Source organism: Macaca thibetana, chromosome 19 (assembly GCF_024542745.1).
Source record: "Macaca thibetana thibetana isolate TM-01 chromosome 19, ASM2454274v1, whole genome shotgun sequence".
NCBI lineage: Eukaryota > Metazoa > Chordata > Mammalia > Primates > Cercopithecidae > Macaca > Macaca thibetana.
Genome location: NC_065596.1, coordinates 13,357,129 through 13,375,634, shown reverse-complemented (window position 1 = coordinate 13,375,634; position 18,506 = coordinate 13,357,129). Strand labels below are relative to the sequence as shown.

Below are 18,506 nucleotides of genomic sequence, written 5' to 3'. Positions count from 1 at the left end.
CCCGCCTCAGCCTCTGGAGTAGCTGGGATTATAGGTGTGCACCACCACGCTCGGCTAATTTTTGTTGTTGTTGTTGTTGTTGAGACGGAGTCTCGCTCTGTCGCCCAGGCCGGAGTGCAGTGGCACAATCTCAGCTCACTGCATCCTCCGCCTCCTGGGTTCAAGTGATTCTCCTGCCCCAGCCTCCACACCAAGTAACTGGGATTACGGGCGCCCGCCACCATGTCAGCTAATGTTTGTATTTTTACTAGAAATGAGGTTTCACCATGTTGGCCAGGCTGGTCTCAAACTCCTGACCTCAGGTGATCCACCTGCCTCGGCCTCCCCAAGTACTGGGATTACAGGCATGAGCCACCGCACCTGGCCCTGAATACTTTTTTTTTTTAATAACGCTTCCACTTCCTATGTGACATCGTTTTGTGTTTGGCTGTTTCTGTCACTCTGCTGTCCACTCCGCCAGGTAGGAACTATGTTGTTCTCTGCCAGATGCCCGGAGTTTGGATCCGACTTGGTGCATTCAGCGCTGTTAGTATTTGGAGGTAGTCATCAGTAAGTCCTCTGCTGTGGCGGTGGAGAGGGCCTGTCACGAGTGACACTGGGCAGGTGTGGATTCTGCATCTCCCCCGTGCCCCTGTTGTGGGGACTCCTCTTGCCCTCTCCACACAGTGTCACTCATCATGCTCAGTGTTGCATATATAGCTGATAACAGCAGACCCAGTGGTGGCGCAGGACATCCATCCAGTGGGCCTGGGCCAGCCTAAACAAAAGAATAGGGACTGGGCAAGTGGTTCACGCCTGTAATCCCAGTACTTTGGGAGGCCAAGGTGGATGGACCACCAGCTCAGGAGTTTGAGACTAGCCTGGCCAACATAGTGAAACCCCATCTCTACAAAAAATATGAAAATTAACTGGGCATGGCGGCATGCGCCTGTAGTCCCAGCTACTCGGGAGGCTGAGGCAGCAGAATTGCTTGAACTCGGGAGGCGGAGGTTGCAGTGAGCTGAGATTGTGCTACTGCACTCCAGCCTGGGTGACAGAGCCAGGCTCCATCTTAAAAAAAAAAAAAAAAAAACAATGGGGTTATTGGTGTTCCATAGGGAGCATGGGTCAGGATGGATTTGTAACACTTGATGCAGTTACTGTATGTGTATATTTTTGCTGGGTCACATTGTCCCATGGAGACATGGTCAGAAGAGCTTGACAAACATCCATCTAATTAATACATAGGATAGTATTTGCAAGCTTGCAGTGTAGACACCACACATCCCTGTGGGGTTAGAGGGCCCCTTAAGGCAGAGAACTGTCCTGGATGCTTTTAGGTCCTCTGTGTAGGTGCTCTTAAGTGGTTTTCTTTTTTTTCTTTTTTTTTTGGAGACGGATTCTTGCTCTGCAGCCAAGGCTGGAGTACAGTGGCGTGATCTCGGCTCACTGCAAGCTCCGCCTATCAGGTTCACACCATTCTCCTGCCTCAGCCTCCCAAGTAGCTGGGACTACAGGTGCCTGCCACCACTCCCGGCTAATTTTTTGTATTTTTAGTAGGGACGGGGTTTCACCGTGTTAGCCAGGATGGTCTCGATCTCCTGACCTCGTGATCCGCCCACCTTGGCCTCCCAAAGTGCTGGGATTACAGGCGTGAGCCACTGCACCAGGCCAGCGGTTTTCAAGTGAATGAAAATAAAGGGGGAGATTTCAGCCAATAAAATCATGCGTAATTTCCAGTGCTAAGAATAATACTTGGTAACAATTTGGCTCTTGTACCTTGTAGGTAGAACTGAGAAGACATTGTAATTTATCACCATTATATGATTTAGTTTCTGAAATGTATTCCCTTTTAAATGTAGGGCAGGGCTTTGCTACTTAATTATATTGCAAGTAAAATGCCACAGAGCAGTCAGCATTGGAGAAGTGCGGTCGCCTCACGAGGAGCCCATTTCCACTCATTCTCTAAGACCACCACATATGTAATTTTAGGGTTCACAGATGAGTGCCCTGCACCATCAGGTCAGATGGGGGAGGTTTTCTTATAGACCACCGAGGGAAACATTTTGTTTTGTAGTTCACGCATAGTAAACGGGCTGGCTCTGCCGAAGCCATCCTGCCCATTGCTGCTGTTCTGCCTAAGCCCCTGCCATAACATGACGCCCATGTTCGTCTGCTGCTGAAATGTGTCCATGAACAAATTTCCCCAAGCCCCAAAAAACAAAATAGCAGATATCCTGGGGCCAAACGTAAATATAATGCTGGTTTCTCAGGCAAGGTGAAAACAACCACCATAATTCCAACAAACAGATTTCCAAGGGATCCCATTGCCTGTTAGCAACCTGCCGTGCCTGGGGCTGGTCACCGCAGTGCTTTAAAGACAAAAGCTAGGGGTGGCGTGAAAGAAGAGACCAGACCTCTTCCTCAAGCAGTCTGGTTCCACATTTGAACATCAACAGATGTTTCTATTTTAGATGATAATTTTGATGAAGTTGAAAGTAATGAGAACATGGTAGTCCTCACATCCTTTGATCTTTCTGTTTTATTTCCACAGAGACACTTCCTGGGCATCTCCTGTGGGTATTTATTTCATGGGTATTTTTCTGATTTAGGTTTTTTTTTTTTTCTTGGAAGTTTTTCTTTAAAAATCTGAATATAAAAAGTAATAGATGGCTATTGTAAAAAATAAATAAAAAGCGCCAGACATCTGTGATATGGAAAGTGTAAGTTCCTCATCACATGCCATCAGAGAGAGCTACTGACTGTGCTGACAGCAGTTTGTTCATGTTTTCTTTTGGGTAATCTCTATGCATGGATTAACACGCATATGTGTGTGTGTGTGTGTGTGTGTGTGTATATATATACATTTTTTTTTTTTGAGACAGTTTTTTTTTTTTTTTTTTTTTTGAGACGGAGTCTCGCTGTGTCTCCCAGGCTGGAGTGCAGTGGCGTGATCTCGGCTCACTGCAAGCTCCGCCTCCCGGGTCCATGCCATTCTCCCGCCTCAGCCTCCCAAGTAGCTGAGACTACAGGCGCCCGCCACCACGCCCGGCTAGTTTTTTGTATTTTTAGTAGAGACGGGGTTTCACCATGTTAGCCAGGATAGTCTCGATCTCCTGACCTCGTGATCCACCCGCCTCGGCCTCCCAAAGTGCTGGGATTACAGGCTTGAGCCACCGCGCCCGGCCAGAGACAGAGTTTTGTTCTATTGCCCAGGCTGGAGAGCTGTGGTGCGCTCTTGGCTCACTGCAACCTCCGCCTGCTGGGTTCAAGTGATTCTCCTGCTTCCGCCTCCCAAGTAGCTGTGATTACAGGCACCCACCACCATGCCCAGCTAATTTTTGTGTTTTTGTAGAGATGGAGTTTCACTATGTTTGCCAGGCTGGTCTCAAACTCCTGAATCCAGGTGATCCGCTCGCCTTAGCTTTCCACAGTGCTGGAATTACAGCAGTGAGCCACCATGCCCGGCCATATGCACATACAGTTATTCTTTCTTTCTTTCTTTTTTTTTTTTTTTTTGAGACAGGGTCTCACTCTGTCACTCAGGTTGGAGTGCAGTGATCTCGGCTCACTGCAATCTCCGTCTCCTGGTTCAAGTGATTCTCGTGCCTCAGTCTCCCAAGTAGCTGGGACTACAGGCGCATGCCATTATGCCTGGCTAACTTTTGTATTTGTACCAGAGACGGGGTTCTGTGTTGGTCAGGCTGGTCCCGAACTCTTGGCTTCAGGTGATCTGCCTGCCTCAGCCTCCCAAAGTGCTGGGATTATAGGCATTTGCCACCACACCCAGCCTCACTTTGTTTTTTTTGTTTGTTTTTTTTTTTGAGACTGAGTCTTCTCTGTTGCCAGGCTGGAGTGCAGTGGCACGATCTCAGCTCACTGCCACCTCCAGCTCCTGGGTTCAAGCAATCCTCTTGCCTCAGCCTCCCAAATAGCTGGGACTACAGACCAGCGTCACCACGCCCAGCTGATTTTTGTATTTTAGTAGAGGTGGGGTTTCACCGCGTTGGCCAGATGGTCTCAAACTCCTGACCTTGTGATCTGCCCACCTCGGCCTCCCAAAGTGCTGGGATTACAGGTGTGAGCCACCATGTCCGGCCTCTGAATTCTTTAATGGTGCCAGGACTTCTGCAGCATGGGTCGTGTGGGGGTTCTGATTGCTGGGCAATTGGAGCTTCTCAGGAGAAACTGAGGCAGTATAGCCACACCACTTCCAGACCTTTTGGCCCAGGGAAGCTGAGAGCTTATTTTTATCTCCTGTCCTCCTGGACGTTTGACTGAGTGTTTTAGATTTTTAGCTTTTACATTTTCGTGCCTGAGTAGTTTCATTTCTGGTCATTCCTTCTGGCCACTGGTCTGGATTCCCAGGCTCTGTTTTCTCCTTGTGGAGGCCCCTGCAGCGCCCGATCCAAGGGCCGCACACATCTGAATTTGGCTCCCACACACATGTACTAACTATTCTCGCCCTTTTGGCCCCTGAATCCCCTTGTCCTTTGCTTTTTCCGCCTGAGTAGGTGTGGCCTTCTGGTCTGCGATGAATTTCAGTGCTGCGTGAATTTCCCCTGCTAGTGACTTATCATTGAGGTCTCCATCGCAGGAGTCTAAGTGGCATCGTGTAAGACACCTTAGGGACAACCTTTGGGGACCCCAGGACTTTGCTGAAGATGCCAAATCCTTAGTTTCCTGTATAGAAGGGCAGGGATGATTGATGATGGGGGAAGAAGGGGTAGAGAGAGGGGTGTTCCTTGTCCTTAGACCTCTTTCCTGGCTGTGCTCGTTTGGCCTTCCCATGTAGACATCTCGCTGGAGCAAGGTGCACCTGGCCCCACTCTCCATCCGGCTTCTACGGGGCTGGACTCACACCGGTCCTTCAGGGAGGGTTAGCTGGCCAGGAGGAGTTTGAGGACTGAGAACAACACCATGCTTATGGCTGTGGGAGCAAGGAGGGATAAGAGATGTTTGTGCGTCAGGCACTGTGGCTTGGGCTGGGTGCGGTGGCTCATGCCTGTAATCCTAGCAGTCTGGGAGGTTGAGGTGGGTGGATCACTTGAGCCCAGGTGTTTGAGACCAGCCTGGGCAACATGGTGAGACCTCATTTCTACAAAGAAATACAAAAATTAGCTGGGCATAGTGGCACGAGCCTGTAGTCCCAGCTACTTGGGAGGTTGAGCTGGGAGGATCACTTGAGCCCGGAGTTCAAGGCTGTGAGCTGGGATGGCGCCACTGCACTCCAGCCTGGGAGACAGAGCGAGACCTTGTCTCAAAAAAAAAAAGGGAGGTTCGGGTGTGGTGGCCCACATCGGTAATCCTAGCACTTTGGGAGGCCAAGGCAGGCAGATTGCCTGAGCTCAGGAGTTCGAGACCAGCCTGGACCACACGGCAAAACCCTGTCTCTACTAAAATACAAAAAAATTAGCCGGGTTTGGCAGCCTGCGCCTGTAATCCCTGCTGCTCGGGAGGCTGAGGCAGGAGAATCGCTTGAACTCCAGAGGCGGAGGTTGCCGTGGGCCGAGATTGCGCCACTGCGCTAAGCCTGGGTGAGAGAGCAAGACTCTGTCTCCAAAATAAGCAAACAACCAAACAACAAAAGAATTGTTGGCAGCTGCCCAAATCTGTGTTCACTGATTGCCAGGGTGGGCGTGTCATGGCTGACAGCAGGTCCTGGATTGCACCTGGGGGTTTGCTGCTCTCCAGCCAGCCACTTCTGCCTGATGTGTCCCCAAAAGGGGAAGCCAGTCTGTTGTTCCTGAGCAGCACTTGGCAGGAGTGTTAACTCGCGGTTTGTGCTGGCGGGAGGCTGAGTTTCGGACTGGAGCTCTCAGGAGTGTCACTCATCTTATGGCTCAGGGTTTTTTTTTGTTTTTGGTTTTGGTTTTTTGAGACGAAATCTTGCTCTGTTGCCGAGGCTGGAGTGCAGTGGTGTGATCTCGGCTCACTGCAGCCTCCGTCTCTCGGGTTCAATCAGTTCTGCCCCAGTCTCTCGAGTAGCTGGCATTACAGGCATGCACCACCATACCTGGCTACTTTTTGTTTTTTTAAGTAGATACGGGGTTTTACCATGCTGGCCAGGCCAGTGTCGAACTTCTCACCTCAAGTGACCCGCCCGCCTCGGCCTCCCAAAGTGCTGGGATTACAGGCGTGGGCGACCGTCCCCGGCCCATGGCTCAGTTTTCTCATTTCTGTTCAGGGAAGGGAGCCTCTGCTTCACATTTTGATAGGAGCGTCCGAGGACCTCATCCATGTGATGCTCCTAGTGTGATACTTTCACGTGCTAAGCAGCTGCTCAGTAAACCTGGGGAGAGATGGGCACCTTGATTTCACCAGCTGAGTAGCCGGCACTTCCTGCCGTGAGTGATCGTTTGATGTTCCAGCCTGTAGAGGAGGAGGTAGAGCCACAGGGAGGTTACCCGTGAGGCAGGTGGTACTGTGGCTTCACAGTCCATGTTCAGAGTGTGGGATGCATGGCAGTGAGTTCCACTGTGGCCTTGGCCTTGTGACCTGAACTCTTTCACTGCCCTGCTGTGTGGCCTCTGAGCCTCAGGGACTCATCTGTCAGCAGGACCACTGTAGTCCCTGTACTAGTGTGGCGGGGAGGGCCCAGTGGCTGAGTCTCAGTTGTTACTGTCAGGTAGGCTGAGGCCCCTACCTCCTGGCTACATCTTCCTTCCTTGTCATTTCTTTGTGACTGAGACATCCTCAGCAGTTGTAAATCTCTGGGAGGGGAAGGCAAGCCACAGTGCCCCCTGGATTTGCAAATATCCCTTCGCTTCCTCTGTCATGACCTTGGGATAGACGAGAGTTTCTTAAATAGGACTGCAGAAATGTTAAACCTCAAAGACCAAACTTGATGAACTGGCCTTCGTTAGAATTAAGAGCTTCTTTCTTTTTTTTTTTTTTTTTGATATGGAGGTTTACTCTTGTTGCCCAGGCTGGAGTGCAATGGCACAGTGTCGGCTCACTGCAACTTCCACCTACCGGGTTCAAGCAATTCTTCTGCCTCAGCCTACCAAGTAGCTGGGATTACAGGCACGCGCCACCACGCCTGGGTAATTTTTGTATTTTTAGTAGAGACAGGGTTTCACCATTTTGGTCAGGCTGGTCTCGAACGCCTGACCTCATGATCTGCCTGCCTCGGCCTCCCAAAGTGCTGGGATTACAGGTGTGAGCCACCACACCCGGCTGATACTTTTTACTTTTTAAAAGTGGATACCGGCCACATACATGGTGGGTCACGCCTGTAATCCCAGCACTTCTGGAGGCTGAGGCGGGCAGATCACTTGAGATCAGGAGTTCAAGACCAGCCTGGCCAACATGGCAAAACCCCAGACATGGTGACCCTTGTGATTGTCTTTTTTTTTTTGAGACAGGTTCTTTCTGTGTTGCCCATGATCATGGCTCACTGCAGCCATGACCTCCTGGGCTCAAGCAGTTCTCCCTACTCAGCCTCCCGAGTACCAGCTAATTAAAAAAAAAAAAAAAACTTGTAGAGATGGTGTCTTGCTATGTTGCCTAGGCTGGTCCTGAATTCCTGGACTCAAGTGATCCTTCTGCCTCGGCCTCCCAAAGTGCTGGGATTATAGGTATGACCCATTGCTCCCAACATTACATTATTTATATAGTTTATAAATTAGGTATCATAAGTATATACTATATATCATATAATATATATATTATAGGTGTGACCCACCACACCTGTCATTTTATTGGAAGTGCAATAACAAGTGAAAGGAAGCTACAGTGGTAGTCAAAATAGTGGTTTCCCTGGGAGAGTGGTATTGACTAGGAGGGGCTCAAGAATGCCTTCTGGAATGTCGGGAGGGATATCTGACGCAGTGTTCTTGAAGCTGTTCACCTGTGATTCTGCGATCAGGGCGCGTACAAGTCAGTGAGAGTAAGCAGAATCACATGCTGCTGCCCTCAGTACTGAGCTGAGGACGTGGAGTAGCTCCACGGCTCTCCACTTGGTGCTGCAGGTTGGCCAGTGCTTGTTTAAGTGCAGGCACCAGCAACTTCATCACATGCTTTGGCATTGGGTGATACTGCTGGGGATGGCTTTGCATCATGCCCAGGCTGTTTGGATCCCCTTTTCTGTCACTCCACACGTGTCTGAGCTTTCAATCCAGAAAGGAATTTGCGGATGCCGGTGGCACACGCGTTCCTGCTTCACTGCAGTCTGACTCTAGAGGCAGCATTTTCAGGAGCAGAGGCCATTCTAACAAGCTTCTGTGAAACCCCTGTTTCTAAACAGCAGACTTGCCATATTCGGGCACAAAATGGTTTTTTGAGGCAGCACCTTTGGTGTTCTCTGTGTGTCTGTTGACGAAGTTAGCACTGCTGTGAGTCGGAGCTCTTCCTGGAGTACTGTGATGGCATCGCATGATTTGATGGAAGGGAGAGGGAAGAAGTTCTTTTTTTTTTTTTTTTTTTTTTTTTTGAGACGGAGTCTCACGCTGTTGCCCATGCTGGAGTGCAGTGGCGCGATCTCGGCTCACTGCAAGCTCCGCCTCCTGGGTTCACGCCATTCTCCTGCCTCAGCCTCCTGAGTAGCTAGGACTACAGGCGCCCGCCACCGCGCCCGGCTAATTTTTTGTATTTTTAGTAGAGACGGGGTTTCACTGTGGTCTCGATCTCCTGACCTTGTGATCCGCCCGCCTCGGCCTCCCAAAGTGCTGGGATTACAGGCTTGAGCCACCGCGCCCGGCCAAGGGAGAGGGAAGAAGTTCTAATGCTGAGTGTAAAGTATGATTAGGAGATCTGGGGTGGTGGCATACATCTGTAGTCCCAGCTACTCGGGAGACTGAGGCACGAGAATTGCTTGAACCCTGGGGACAGAGGTTGCAGTGAGCAGAGATCACATCACTGTACTCCAGCCTGGGCGACAGAGCGAGACTCTGTCTCAAAAAAAAATGTACAATGAGGAGAGCTATAATTTCAGTCACTTCCCAGTGTACACTCATTGGCTTGTCCACCATTAGAGAGGGAAAAGATGGTTTGCACTTAATGACCTGGATCTTTTTTTCTTTTTCCTGTGAGACAGCATCTCGCCCTTTTGCCCAGGCTAGAGTGCAGTGCGCAGTCATGGTTCACTGCAGTCTCAAGCTCCTGGACTCAGATAACCCTCCCACCTCAGCCTCCCGAGTAGCTGGAGCTATAGGCATGTGTCACCAAGCGCGGCTAATTTTTGTATTTTTTGTAGAGATGAGGTTTTGCCATGTTGCCCAGGCTGATCTCGAATTTCTGGGTTCAGGCCACCCCCCCGCGTTGGCCTCCCAAAGTGGTGGGATTACAGGCTTGCTCGATTGTATTTTGCTGTCAGTTTCAGTTTATTTGACTTAGAATACAGACCTTCAAGTGAGGAAGAAGCTATAGGTCCCTGAATATCACAGGATCTGTGAAGTATGTGGCAGTCCTGTTGTCCCTTTTCCTACCTCATTGCAACACTCTTTGGGCCTGAGAAGCCTATGGGGACAAAAGGCCCAGAGGGAAGCGCCAAGGAGCCAATGCCTCCCCGCTGCCCTGGCCATGCCCACGTTGCTGGGCTTCCCACCTATATATAGAGGCAGCTGCAGGCGCATCCTCCCTGAAGACACACCCGCGGACCAGAGGCTTCAGGCTCCAAAATCAGCATCTTAGTAACGTAAACACAAGGTTCAGACTGTTGTCACATGGCAGAGGTGAGGGCGGCATCTCATAATCAGACAGTCCTGTTTCTGTAGCAGAATGTGTGAATATCCACATGGAGAGTCAGGTCAGATTTTGCCTCCAGATGAATTTCCTCGCAGTAACATATTTAGATTTTTTAATGTCAGGGTTCATCTTTTCAGGGTTCGCTGGAGTGCCAGTCACTGGTTCCTCCCCTGCTGAGTTTCCTGGTCCTCTCTCCTGCTGTTCGCCATGAAAGTGGAATGAGGTCGTTTTGAGCCTTTCGTCTCTTGTCTAAGAATATATCCCTATGGCTGGGTGCGGTGTCTGACACCCGTAATTCCAGCACTTTGGGAAGTCCAGGCTGGAGGATCCCTTGAGCCAGGATCAACAAGAGTTTGAGACCAGCCTGGGTAACAGAGAGAGACCCCGTCTCTACAAAAAATTAAGAAAAATTAGCCAGGCATGGAGATGCACTCCTATGGTCCCAGCTACTCTGGAGGCTGAGGCAGGAGGATGGCTTGAGCCCCTGAGGTCAAGGCTGCAGTGGGCTATGCTGGCTCCCCTGCACTCCAGCTTGGGTGATAGTGTGAGACTCTGTATACAAAACAAAACAAAAACCCCTACCTTTCAAATTAAACTTTTTCCCCGAGATTACCTAATACAATGTAATTTTTGACCAGGAACGGTGGCTCACACCTGTAATCCCATAACTTTGGGATGCCAAGGCAGGTGAATCACCTGAAGGTCAGACATTCGAGACCAGCCTGGCCAATATGGTGAAACCCCGTCTCTACTAAAAATAAAAAAATTGGCCAGGCGCGGTGGCTCACGCCTGTAATCCCAGTACTTTGGGAGGTTGAGGCGGGTGGATCACGAGGTCAGGAGTTCAAGACCAGCCTGAATAACATGGTGAAAGCCCATCTCTATTAAAAATAGAAAAATTAGCCAAGCATGGTGGTGCGCACCTGTAATCTCAACTACTCAGGAGGCTGAGGCAGGAGAATCGCTTGAACCTGGGAGGCAGAGGTTGCAGGGAGCCAAGATCATGCCGTTGCACTCCAGCCTGGGGAACAAGACCGAAACTTCGTCTCAAAAACATAAATAAAACAAAAAATAGAACTTTTTCTTTTTTTTTTTTTTGAGACAGGGTCTTGCTCTGTCACCCAGTCTGGAGATCTCAGCTCACTGCAAGCTACGCCTCCTGGGTTCATGCCATTCTTCTGGCTCAGCCTCCAGAGTAGCTGGGACTACAGGTGCCTACCACCATGCCCGGCTAAGTTTTTTTGTATTTTTAGTGGAGATGGGGTTTCACTGTGTTAGCCAGGATGATCTCGATCTCCTGACCTCGTGATCTGCCCGCCTCGGCATCCCAAAGTGCTGGAATTACAGGCTTGAGCCACCGCGCCCGGCCAAAAAATAGAACTTTTTAAATCAAGATAATTAAAAATGTTCCTACACGTCTTACAGAATTTATCCTTAGAACCGGAAGTATGCTGGAGAGTTCAGGGGCAAAGAGATTCATTCCAAAAGGCACCTGAAACAAAAGACAGATTTGCGACATGCTTAACCAGAGAGGGGCTATCAAAAAACCCAGGGTGTCAGAGCCAGGAAATGCAGTGTAGCTGTTAGAATTTGTGTTTTAAAGACTATTAAATGATAAGAATCGCCACAGGTAAGATTATATGAAGGAAAGCCTAGAATATATTGAGAAGTTCCACAGAGCGTGTGTGCGTCTTCAGCCAGCGAGGACCTTCAGCCAGTGAGGCGGGGAAGCCTCTTTACAGACACAAGTATCTTTCCTCTCCCACGTGTCCCTGGGTGGTTGGAGGACATCTCCTGATGCATATTAGCATCTAAAGGAAAAGGTGACGTTTCTAAGTGTCAGGGACCAAAAAGTGCCATTATTTGTGTCATCCTTTAAATTATCCTTTTTAAATTAAGTTCATTTATTTTAAGGGAAACTTGGTCTTACTACTTTCAGCGGAAAACCAGCAGAATTTGCCATAAATATTTGTTTTGGCTGAATTGATGGCATTTCAGTCAGAGGCGGTTTTTTTTTTTCTGAGACAGAGTCTCACTCTGTTGCCCAGGTGGGAGTGCAGGGGTGTGATCTGGGTTCACTGAGACCTCTGCCTCCCAAGTTCAAGCGATTCTCCCGCCTCAGCCTCCTGAGTAGCTGGGACCACAGGCGTGTGCCACCATGTCCGGCTGATTTTCGTATTTTTAGTAGAGACGGGGTTTGCCTGGTTGGCCAGACTGGTCTTGAACTCCTGACCTCAAATTATCTGCCTGCCTTGCCCTCCCAAAGTGCTGGGGTTACAGGTGTGAGCCACCGCACCCGGGCAGTCAGAGGCTATTTGAGCCATAGTCCTGCTCTTTCTGTTAGGAAGATAAGCAAGTGGAGAGCAGTGTGAAGGGTAGACCAGCACCCCGGTGAGACATTCTCTGCCGTGATCAGGAATATGGCAGGAGACCCTGAAGGTCCCTGTGGGGCAGTGCTTGTCTGTGAGCGTGGCCCACCTGTGCCTGAGATGTTGCACTTCCTCTGAGAGTGGTCGTGAAGAAAAGGTTCGGGTGACTGGGGTGAAAGGTGCTGGCTTCCTGTCGGAAGGAGATTCTGATGTCCCTTGCTATCCCTGTCCTGCCTCACCCTGGGTCGTGAACCCCAGACTGACTGGGACTTTCTGCCAGCAGGAGGCCACTGTCTGCAGCTCCCGTGAAGATGTCCACTCCAGACCCACCCCTGGGCGGAACTCCTCGGCCGGGTCCTTCCCCGGGCCCTGGCCCTTCCCCTGGAGCCATGCTGGGCCCTAGCCCGGGTCCCTCACCGGGCTCCGCCCACAGCATGATGGGGCCCAGCCCGGGGCCGCCCTCAGCAGGACACCCCATCCCCACCCAGGGGCCTGGAGGGTACCCTCAGGACAACATGCACCAGATGCACAAGGTAGGGGCCCCTGCCCCCTAGGGCTGCAGGCAGCCTCTGGACCGAGGGCCTTACTCAGAGGACGGGGGGGAAGCCTTCTTGTTGGAGGTGGCATGCCTTGGCTCAGCCCCCTACGCCGGTGCCCATGGCCGTGAACAGAGGGGTCAGCTCGTCGGACTCCAGCCTGTGCTGGCACATGATCTGGGCCTGAGCAGCACATCGTGGCCCCTGCGGACACCTGCCCCACCGTTTCCGCTCCCTTGCTTTCTGCATGGGAAATTTGGGAATATCACTCCAAAGTTTTCTTTTGGTAACGAAGAAAAACATCCAAATTACTAAAAAGGCTTTTAGCCACGTTGTTTCCCCCGTTCTGGCTGTCGAGCTCACCTGTGCCGCTCGCAGAGCCGAGCAGCGGGTGCCCTTTTCTCCAAGGCGCGCCCCTCAGCCACTCTCTTTACCACTCACCTGCGCTGAGCAGGACCTTCAGTCAGCGAGGCGGAGAAGCCTCTGTATGGTCACAAGTCTCTTGTGTGTGTCCCTGGGCATGGTTAGAGGACATATTCTCTTATACATACAACATCTGAAAGAAAAGGTCGTATTAGCATCCATAAGAAAAGTGATGTTTCTAAGTGTCGGGGCCACAGGAGGTCCTGGGTGGTGGAAGATGAGGATTGCCTGGCCACAGTCTCCCAGGTGCTGGTGCTCCACTGGGTGACATTTATTTTGTGTACCTGTCTTGAGGCCTAAGTAGGTGTCAGAACCCTGCCTTAGAGCCGAGCCGTGTAGTAACGCTGGGGACTGGGGAGATGCATGTTGTCATAGGTGGCCATTCTCAGTGCCCTCGAGCTTCTCTTGGGCAGCGCATAGCCGTGCCACCACCTCACGTTCCACATGCTCACCCTGCCTTGTCATGGTCCCTCTCGCAGCCCATGGAGTCCATGCACGAGAAGGGCATGTCGGACGACCCGCGCTACAACCAGATGAAAGGAATGGGGATGCGGTCAGGGGGCCACGCTGGGATGGGGCCCCCGCCCAGCCCCATGGACCAGCACTCCCAAGGTACCAAACTGCTTTCCTTCCTGTCTTGTGTTTGTCATACACCAGAGTCCTCAGATCATTTTCTTCCCCTGGGTTCCCACAGGATGGATTCTGGGAGTACCTAGCATGATTTAGCCGGGTGGGTGGCCTGCCACAGAGGGCTGTCTGGCGTGGCATGGCTGGTGCTCTGTTCTGGCCACCTCGTCTTGGAGCAGCCCCAGAAGGGGAAGTGCTGGTTGGGGGGCAGACCGTATTCAGCATGGGTGATAGAGGACGGCTGTGCAGGGCAGCAGCCCCATGCTACCGAGGAACTTACTGAAAATACAGATTCCTAGGGCCTGGGACTCTGCTTTAATGAGCCCAGCAGGTGCCTTTTCTGTACGAGGACAATTGAGAAGTGATATGGTGGGTGACTTGCCAAGTTCTTGCTGTCATCAGGGGTGGGAAGCTCAGGGGCTCCACTGGGAATGGAAATGTTGGGAGCGGGCCCAGCCAGCCCGAAGATGTGGACCCCACCTGTGGACAAGCAGGCGGAGGCCGGGAGAGAGCCGTGATTTCATGCACAGGTTCTCAGCATTAACCAGCAGCACCTTACTGAGACGTGGGTTAAACCAAATCCACCATGCCGGCTACTGGGCTGAGGTGTCTCCAGCGCGTGCCCTCCAGGTGCTCCTGATTGACTCAAGAAGGATGCCATTTGGTCGTGCCCTGTCTCAGAGTAGGAGCTGGTGTAGGGAAGAAGTTGTAAAAATCACAGATGTACGCTGCCTAGTGACCAGTGGGCTGGCCTTTCTCTGCAGGTTACCCCTCGCCCCTGGGTGGCTCTGAGCATGCCTCTAGTCCAGTTCCAGCCAGTGGCCCGTCTTCAGGCCCCCAGATGTCTTCCGGACCAGGAGGGGCACCGCTGGATGGTGCTGACCCCCAGGCCTTGGGGCAGCAGAACCGGGGCCCAACCCCATTTAACCAGAACCAGCTGCACCAGCTCAGAGCTCAGATCATGGCCTACAAGATGCTGGCCAGGGGGCAGCCCCTCCCCGACCACCTGCAGATGGCGGTGCAGGGCAAGCGGCCAATGCCTGGGATGCAGCAGCAGATGCCAACGCTACCTCCACCCTCGGTGTCCGCAACAGGACCTGGCCCTGGCCCTGGCCCTGGCCCTGGCCCCGGTCCCGGCCCGGCACCTCCAAATTACAGCAGGCCTCATGGTAAGGCTGGCTGCCCTGGCCCTCAGGTGTCTCAGAGCAAATGGCTGGGGCGTGAGTGGAGGAGTGGACAGACTGGGCTCTGCTGCCAACTGGGTTCCCCGGTTTGGGATTGCACGGGCCCATGCTGCACTTCTGGGTGCTCGGGTGGTGGGGGCAGCTGTCCTGCTAAATGCTGTTTCCCCAGCTCCCTGCTTCCCCTGGGGGTGCTGGTTAATAGGTGTATCTGCTGTGTCCCCTGAAGCCAGGGCTGCCCACGGGGCTGGGCGCAGGCATAAACCTGGGGAGCACTATTTTCTCTTTTGTTTGTTTCTCCCTACGTGTAGGTATGGGAGGGCCCAACATGCCCCCCCCAGGACCCTCAGGCGTGCCCCCTGGGATGCCGGGCCAGCCTCCTGGAGGGCCTCCCAAGCCCTGGCCTGAAGGTGAGCTCCCTCTTCTATGGTGGTGCACCCATGCCCTGACTCCCCGTTGCAAGCTTGGGTGGCGCAGGCCTTGAGATGAGCCCTGGCAGGGAGGAAGGGCCAAGGTGGCCAGCCCGAACCTCAGCCTGCACTTTTCTTGTGGTGGTCCCCAGGTCTCCCCTGTAGCCAGTCAGTTCCCAATGACTGTCATTTTATCCCATTCCTCGTGGCCTTCACCCAGTCCCTGAGCCCTGTATATGTGGTTGCTCAGTAAGTGCTGCAGGCTCCCATCTGGTGGGCTCAAAGAGGCAGTGGGACTCATTACCCACCCTCTTGGAGCCTGAGGTTTAGCGATGGGCATTGAAGGGCAAATTGCTTCCGTTGGATTTAGCACTGGGAGGAGACGACAGGAAATGCTGCTGTAGAGCCACAGACAGAACACTGAAGCCTCAGGGGTGTGGGGCTGGCCCCAGTGAAGGGTGTGAGGGACAAGGGTGAGGCTGAGATCTGGAGGAGGTTGGCGCCCAAGGCGGGTGTGAGGGACACCCCTAGGTGAGAGGTGGGAGATGGGAGATGGGCGGGGTCTGCCTGTCCCCAGGGCCTCGAGCAGCCCAGCAGCTTTCTGTTTCCAGCCTGGATGGGCCCCAGAGCTCAACACGATGCCCTGGCTCCTTGCCTCCTCCCAGGACCCATGGCGAATGCTGCTGCCCCCACGAGCACCCCTCAGAAACTGATCCCCCCGCAGCCAACGGGTCGCCCTTCCCCTGCGCCCCCTGCCGTCCCACCTGCCGCCTCGCCTGTGATGCCACCCCAGACCCAGTCCCCCGGGCAGCCGGCCCAGCCCGCACCCATGGTGCCGCTGCACCAGAAGCAGAGCCGCATCACCCCCATCCAGAAGCCGCGGGGCCTCGACCCTGTGGAGATCCTGCAGGAGCGCGAGTACAGGTGAGGGCGTGGCCCCAGTTCCCATATGTCCCATATGTCTCGCTGGGGAAGCCACTCAACTTTCTCCCCCGCCTTAGGAAACAGTGCCCTGTGCCCACCGCTGCCACTTGGCCTACACCTCCTTCCTCACCTCCCTGCTCCCACTCTGGCTTCGGTCTGTTTCCCACACTGCAGTCTGAATTCTCTTTTTTTTGAGATGGAATTTCACTCTTGTTGCCCACGCTGGAGTGTAATGGCGCGATCTCAGCTCACCACAACCTCCATCTCCCGGTTTCAAGCGATTCTCCTGCCTCAGTCTCCTGAGTAGCTGGGATTATAGGCATGAGCCACTGCGCCTGGCTAATTTTATATTTTTTTAGTAGAGACAGGGTTTCTCCATGTTGGTCAGGCTGGTCTCAAACTCCTGACCTCAGGTGATCTGCCTGCCTTGGCCCCCCAAAGGGCTGGGATTATAGGCGTGAGCCACGTCGCCTGGCCTGAGTTCTCTTTTCACGATTGATTGACGTCAGATCTACTCCCTGGATTAAAACCTGCCTGTAACTCCAATTATCTGCCCAATAATCTTTGCCTTATGTCCACTCCTGCCCAGCATCCTTCCTCACCCACCCCACTCTCTCTGTTCCTCTTTTCATTTATTTAATAAGTTAGGCTTTTTCCTGCCCCAGGAACTTTGCACAGGCCGTGCTGGCTCCTTCTACTCATTCAGGCCTCATTGCTGGGATTCCCTCCTTATGGAGGCCCTTCCCGTCACTTCCAGCCACTCTCTGGAATTGCAGTGGTTATTTTATTTTTTTAAATCTCTGTTATGGACTGTTTTTTCTAATGAGGCTGAGAGTTCCTTGACTTGCTGATCTTGTTTAGTGGTAAGGCCCTGCGCTCAAAATGGTCCCTGGCATACAGTTGGTGCTCAATGAGTATGTGCGGAAAGACTGATTAAGAGGATTAGTTCACATAACCTTCCTATGTAACCTTTGTAATCTTCAGACCACACCTCTAGGGTCTCTCCAAGGGGTCGCCTCAGTTTTGAGATGAGAATGCTGAGGTGTGCAGGTGAAGTAGATTCTCACGGCCCTGTGCCTCATCCATGCCAGGGCTGCATGAAAACCCCGGCCCACCTGATGCCAGAACCTGGCTCACACCACTGAACAGGCATGAACTGGGCGCGCCTATCAGGAATCTTGTTTGCTGCCCCCTGAGGCCCGGTCCTGAGGAGTGTCCCTGGCTGCCTCCCTCTCTGCTCTGCCCTGCGGCCAGCATCCTCTTCTGAGGCATCTCTTGCCTCATGACCAGCACCTTCCTTCCTCGAGGGATGGGTCCCCTGCAGCTCCAGCTATAACCGGGTGCCCTGGCAAGCCTCTCACTGCCTTTGCTCCTTCTCTTCTCTGCTCCCAGGCTGCAGGCTCGCATTGCACACCGAATTCAGGAACTTGAAAACCTTCCCGGGTCCCTGGCCGGGGATTTGCGAACCAAAGCGACCATTGAGCTCAAGGCCCTCAGGCTGCTGAACTTTCAGAGGCAGGTGGGTGCCGGCACGGCCGCAGCTTTCCAGGAAGGGCCTTTGTCACCAACACTGCTGTTAAGCCTCCAAGTATGGCTTGCTGGGCTGGTATTACACCTGCCTGGGCTGTGAAAAGCAGCTGTGGCCACCCATGGGCACTCATTCACTGCAGAACCTTCCTCTTGCGTCCTGCACAGTGCTGGAGACATGGACCTCTCTACCCTAAAGCACTTGCCTCTTGAAGCAGACTTGCAAGGGCTTCTTTCTTCCTTTTCTTTTCCTCCCTTTCCCTTTTTTTTTTTTTTTTTTTTTTTTTTTGGGAAACAGTCTTGCTCTGTCACCCAGGCTGGAGTGCAGTGGCACAATCTCTGCTCACTGCAGCCTCCGCTTCCCGGGATCAAGCAGTTCTCCTGCCTCAGCCTCTCAAGTAGCTGGGATTACAAGTGTGTGCTACCATGCGTAATTTTTATATTTTTAGTAGAGACAAGGTTTCACCATATTGGCCAGGCTGGTCGCAAACTCCTGACCTCAAATGATCTGCCTGCCTCGGCCTCCCAAAGTGCTGGGATTACAGGCATGAGCCACCATGTGCTGTCCCACATGGGTCTATTTCTGAGGGTACTGTTCTTAGTGAGACCCTGGAGTGCAGTGGAGAGATCACAGCTCACTGCAAACTTGACCTCCCAGGCTCATGTCATCCTCCCACTTCAGCCTCCTGAGTAGCTGGGAGTATAAGCGTGCACCATTACACCTGGCGAATTTTTCCTTTTTTTGAAACAGAGTTTCACTCTGTTGCCCAGACTGGAGTGCAGTGATGCTATCTCGCCCCACTGCAGCCTCTGGCTCTGTGGTTCAAGTGATTTTCCTGTCTC

General features: G+C 52.5%; 1 protein-coding gene across 11 annotated transcripts in view; it reads left to right on the top strand.

Annotated features, from left to right (window-relative positions):
- The window catches only part of SMARCA4 (SWI/SNF related, matrix associated, actin dependent regulator of chromatin, subfamily a, member 4), a 102,827-nt gene that overhangs the window by 11,581 nt on the left and 72,740 nt on the right, over nucleotides 1–18,506 (top strand). For 8 of the 11 annotated variants that reach the window (XM_050770003.1, XM_050770013.1, XM_050770011.1 and 5 more), the window contains exons 2-7: nucleotides 12,319–12,568; nucleotides 13,474–13,606; nucleotides 14,386–14,790; nucleotides 15,114–15,212; nucleotides 15,878–16,136; nucleotides 17,529–17,655. In XM_050770003.1, the coding sequence (XP_050625960.1) occupies nucleotides 12,347–12,568; nucleotides 13,474–13,606; nucleotides 14,386–14,790; nucleotides 15,114–15,212; nucleotides 15,878–16,136; nucleotides 17,529–17,655 (1,245 nt within the window). In that variant the 5' untranslated portion in view covers nucleotides 12,319–12,346. Of the gene's footprint in view, nucleotides 1–12,315; nucleotides 12,569–13,473; nucleotides 13,607–14,385; nucleotides 14,791–15,113; nucleotides 15,213–15,877; nucleotides 16,137–17,528; nucleotides 17,656–18,506 lie in introns of all 11 variants that reach the window. The other 3 variants (XM_050770002.1, XM_050770008.1, XM_050770012.1) reach the window with 1 other exon arrangement.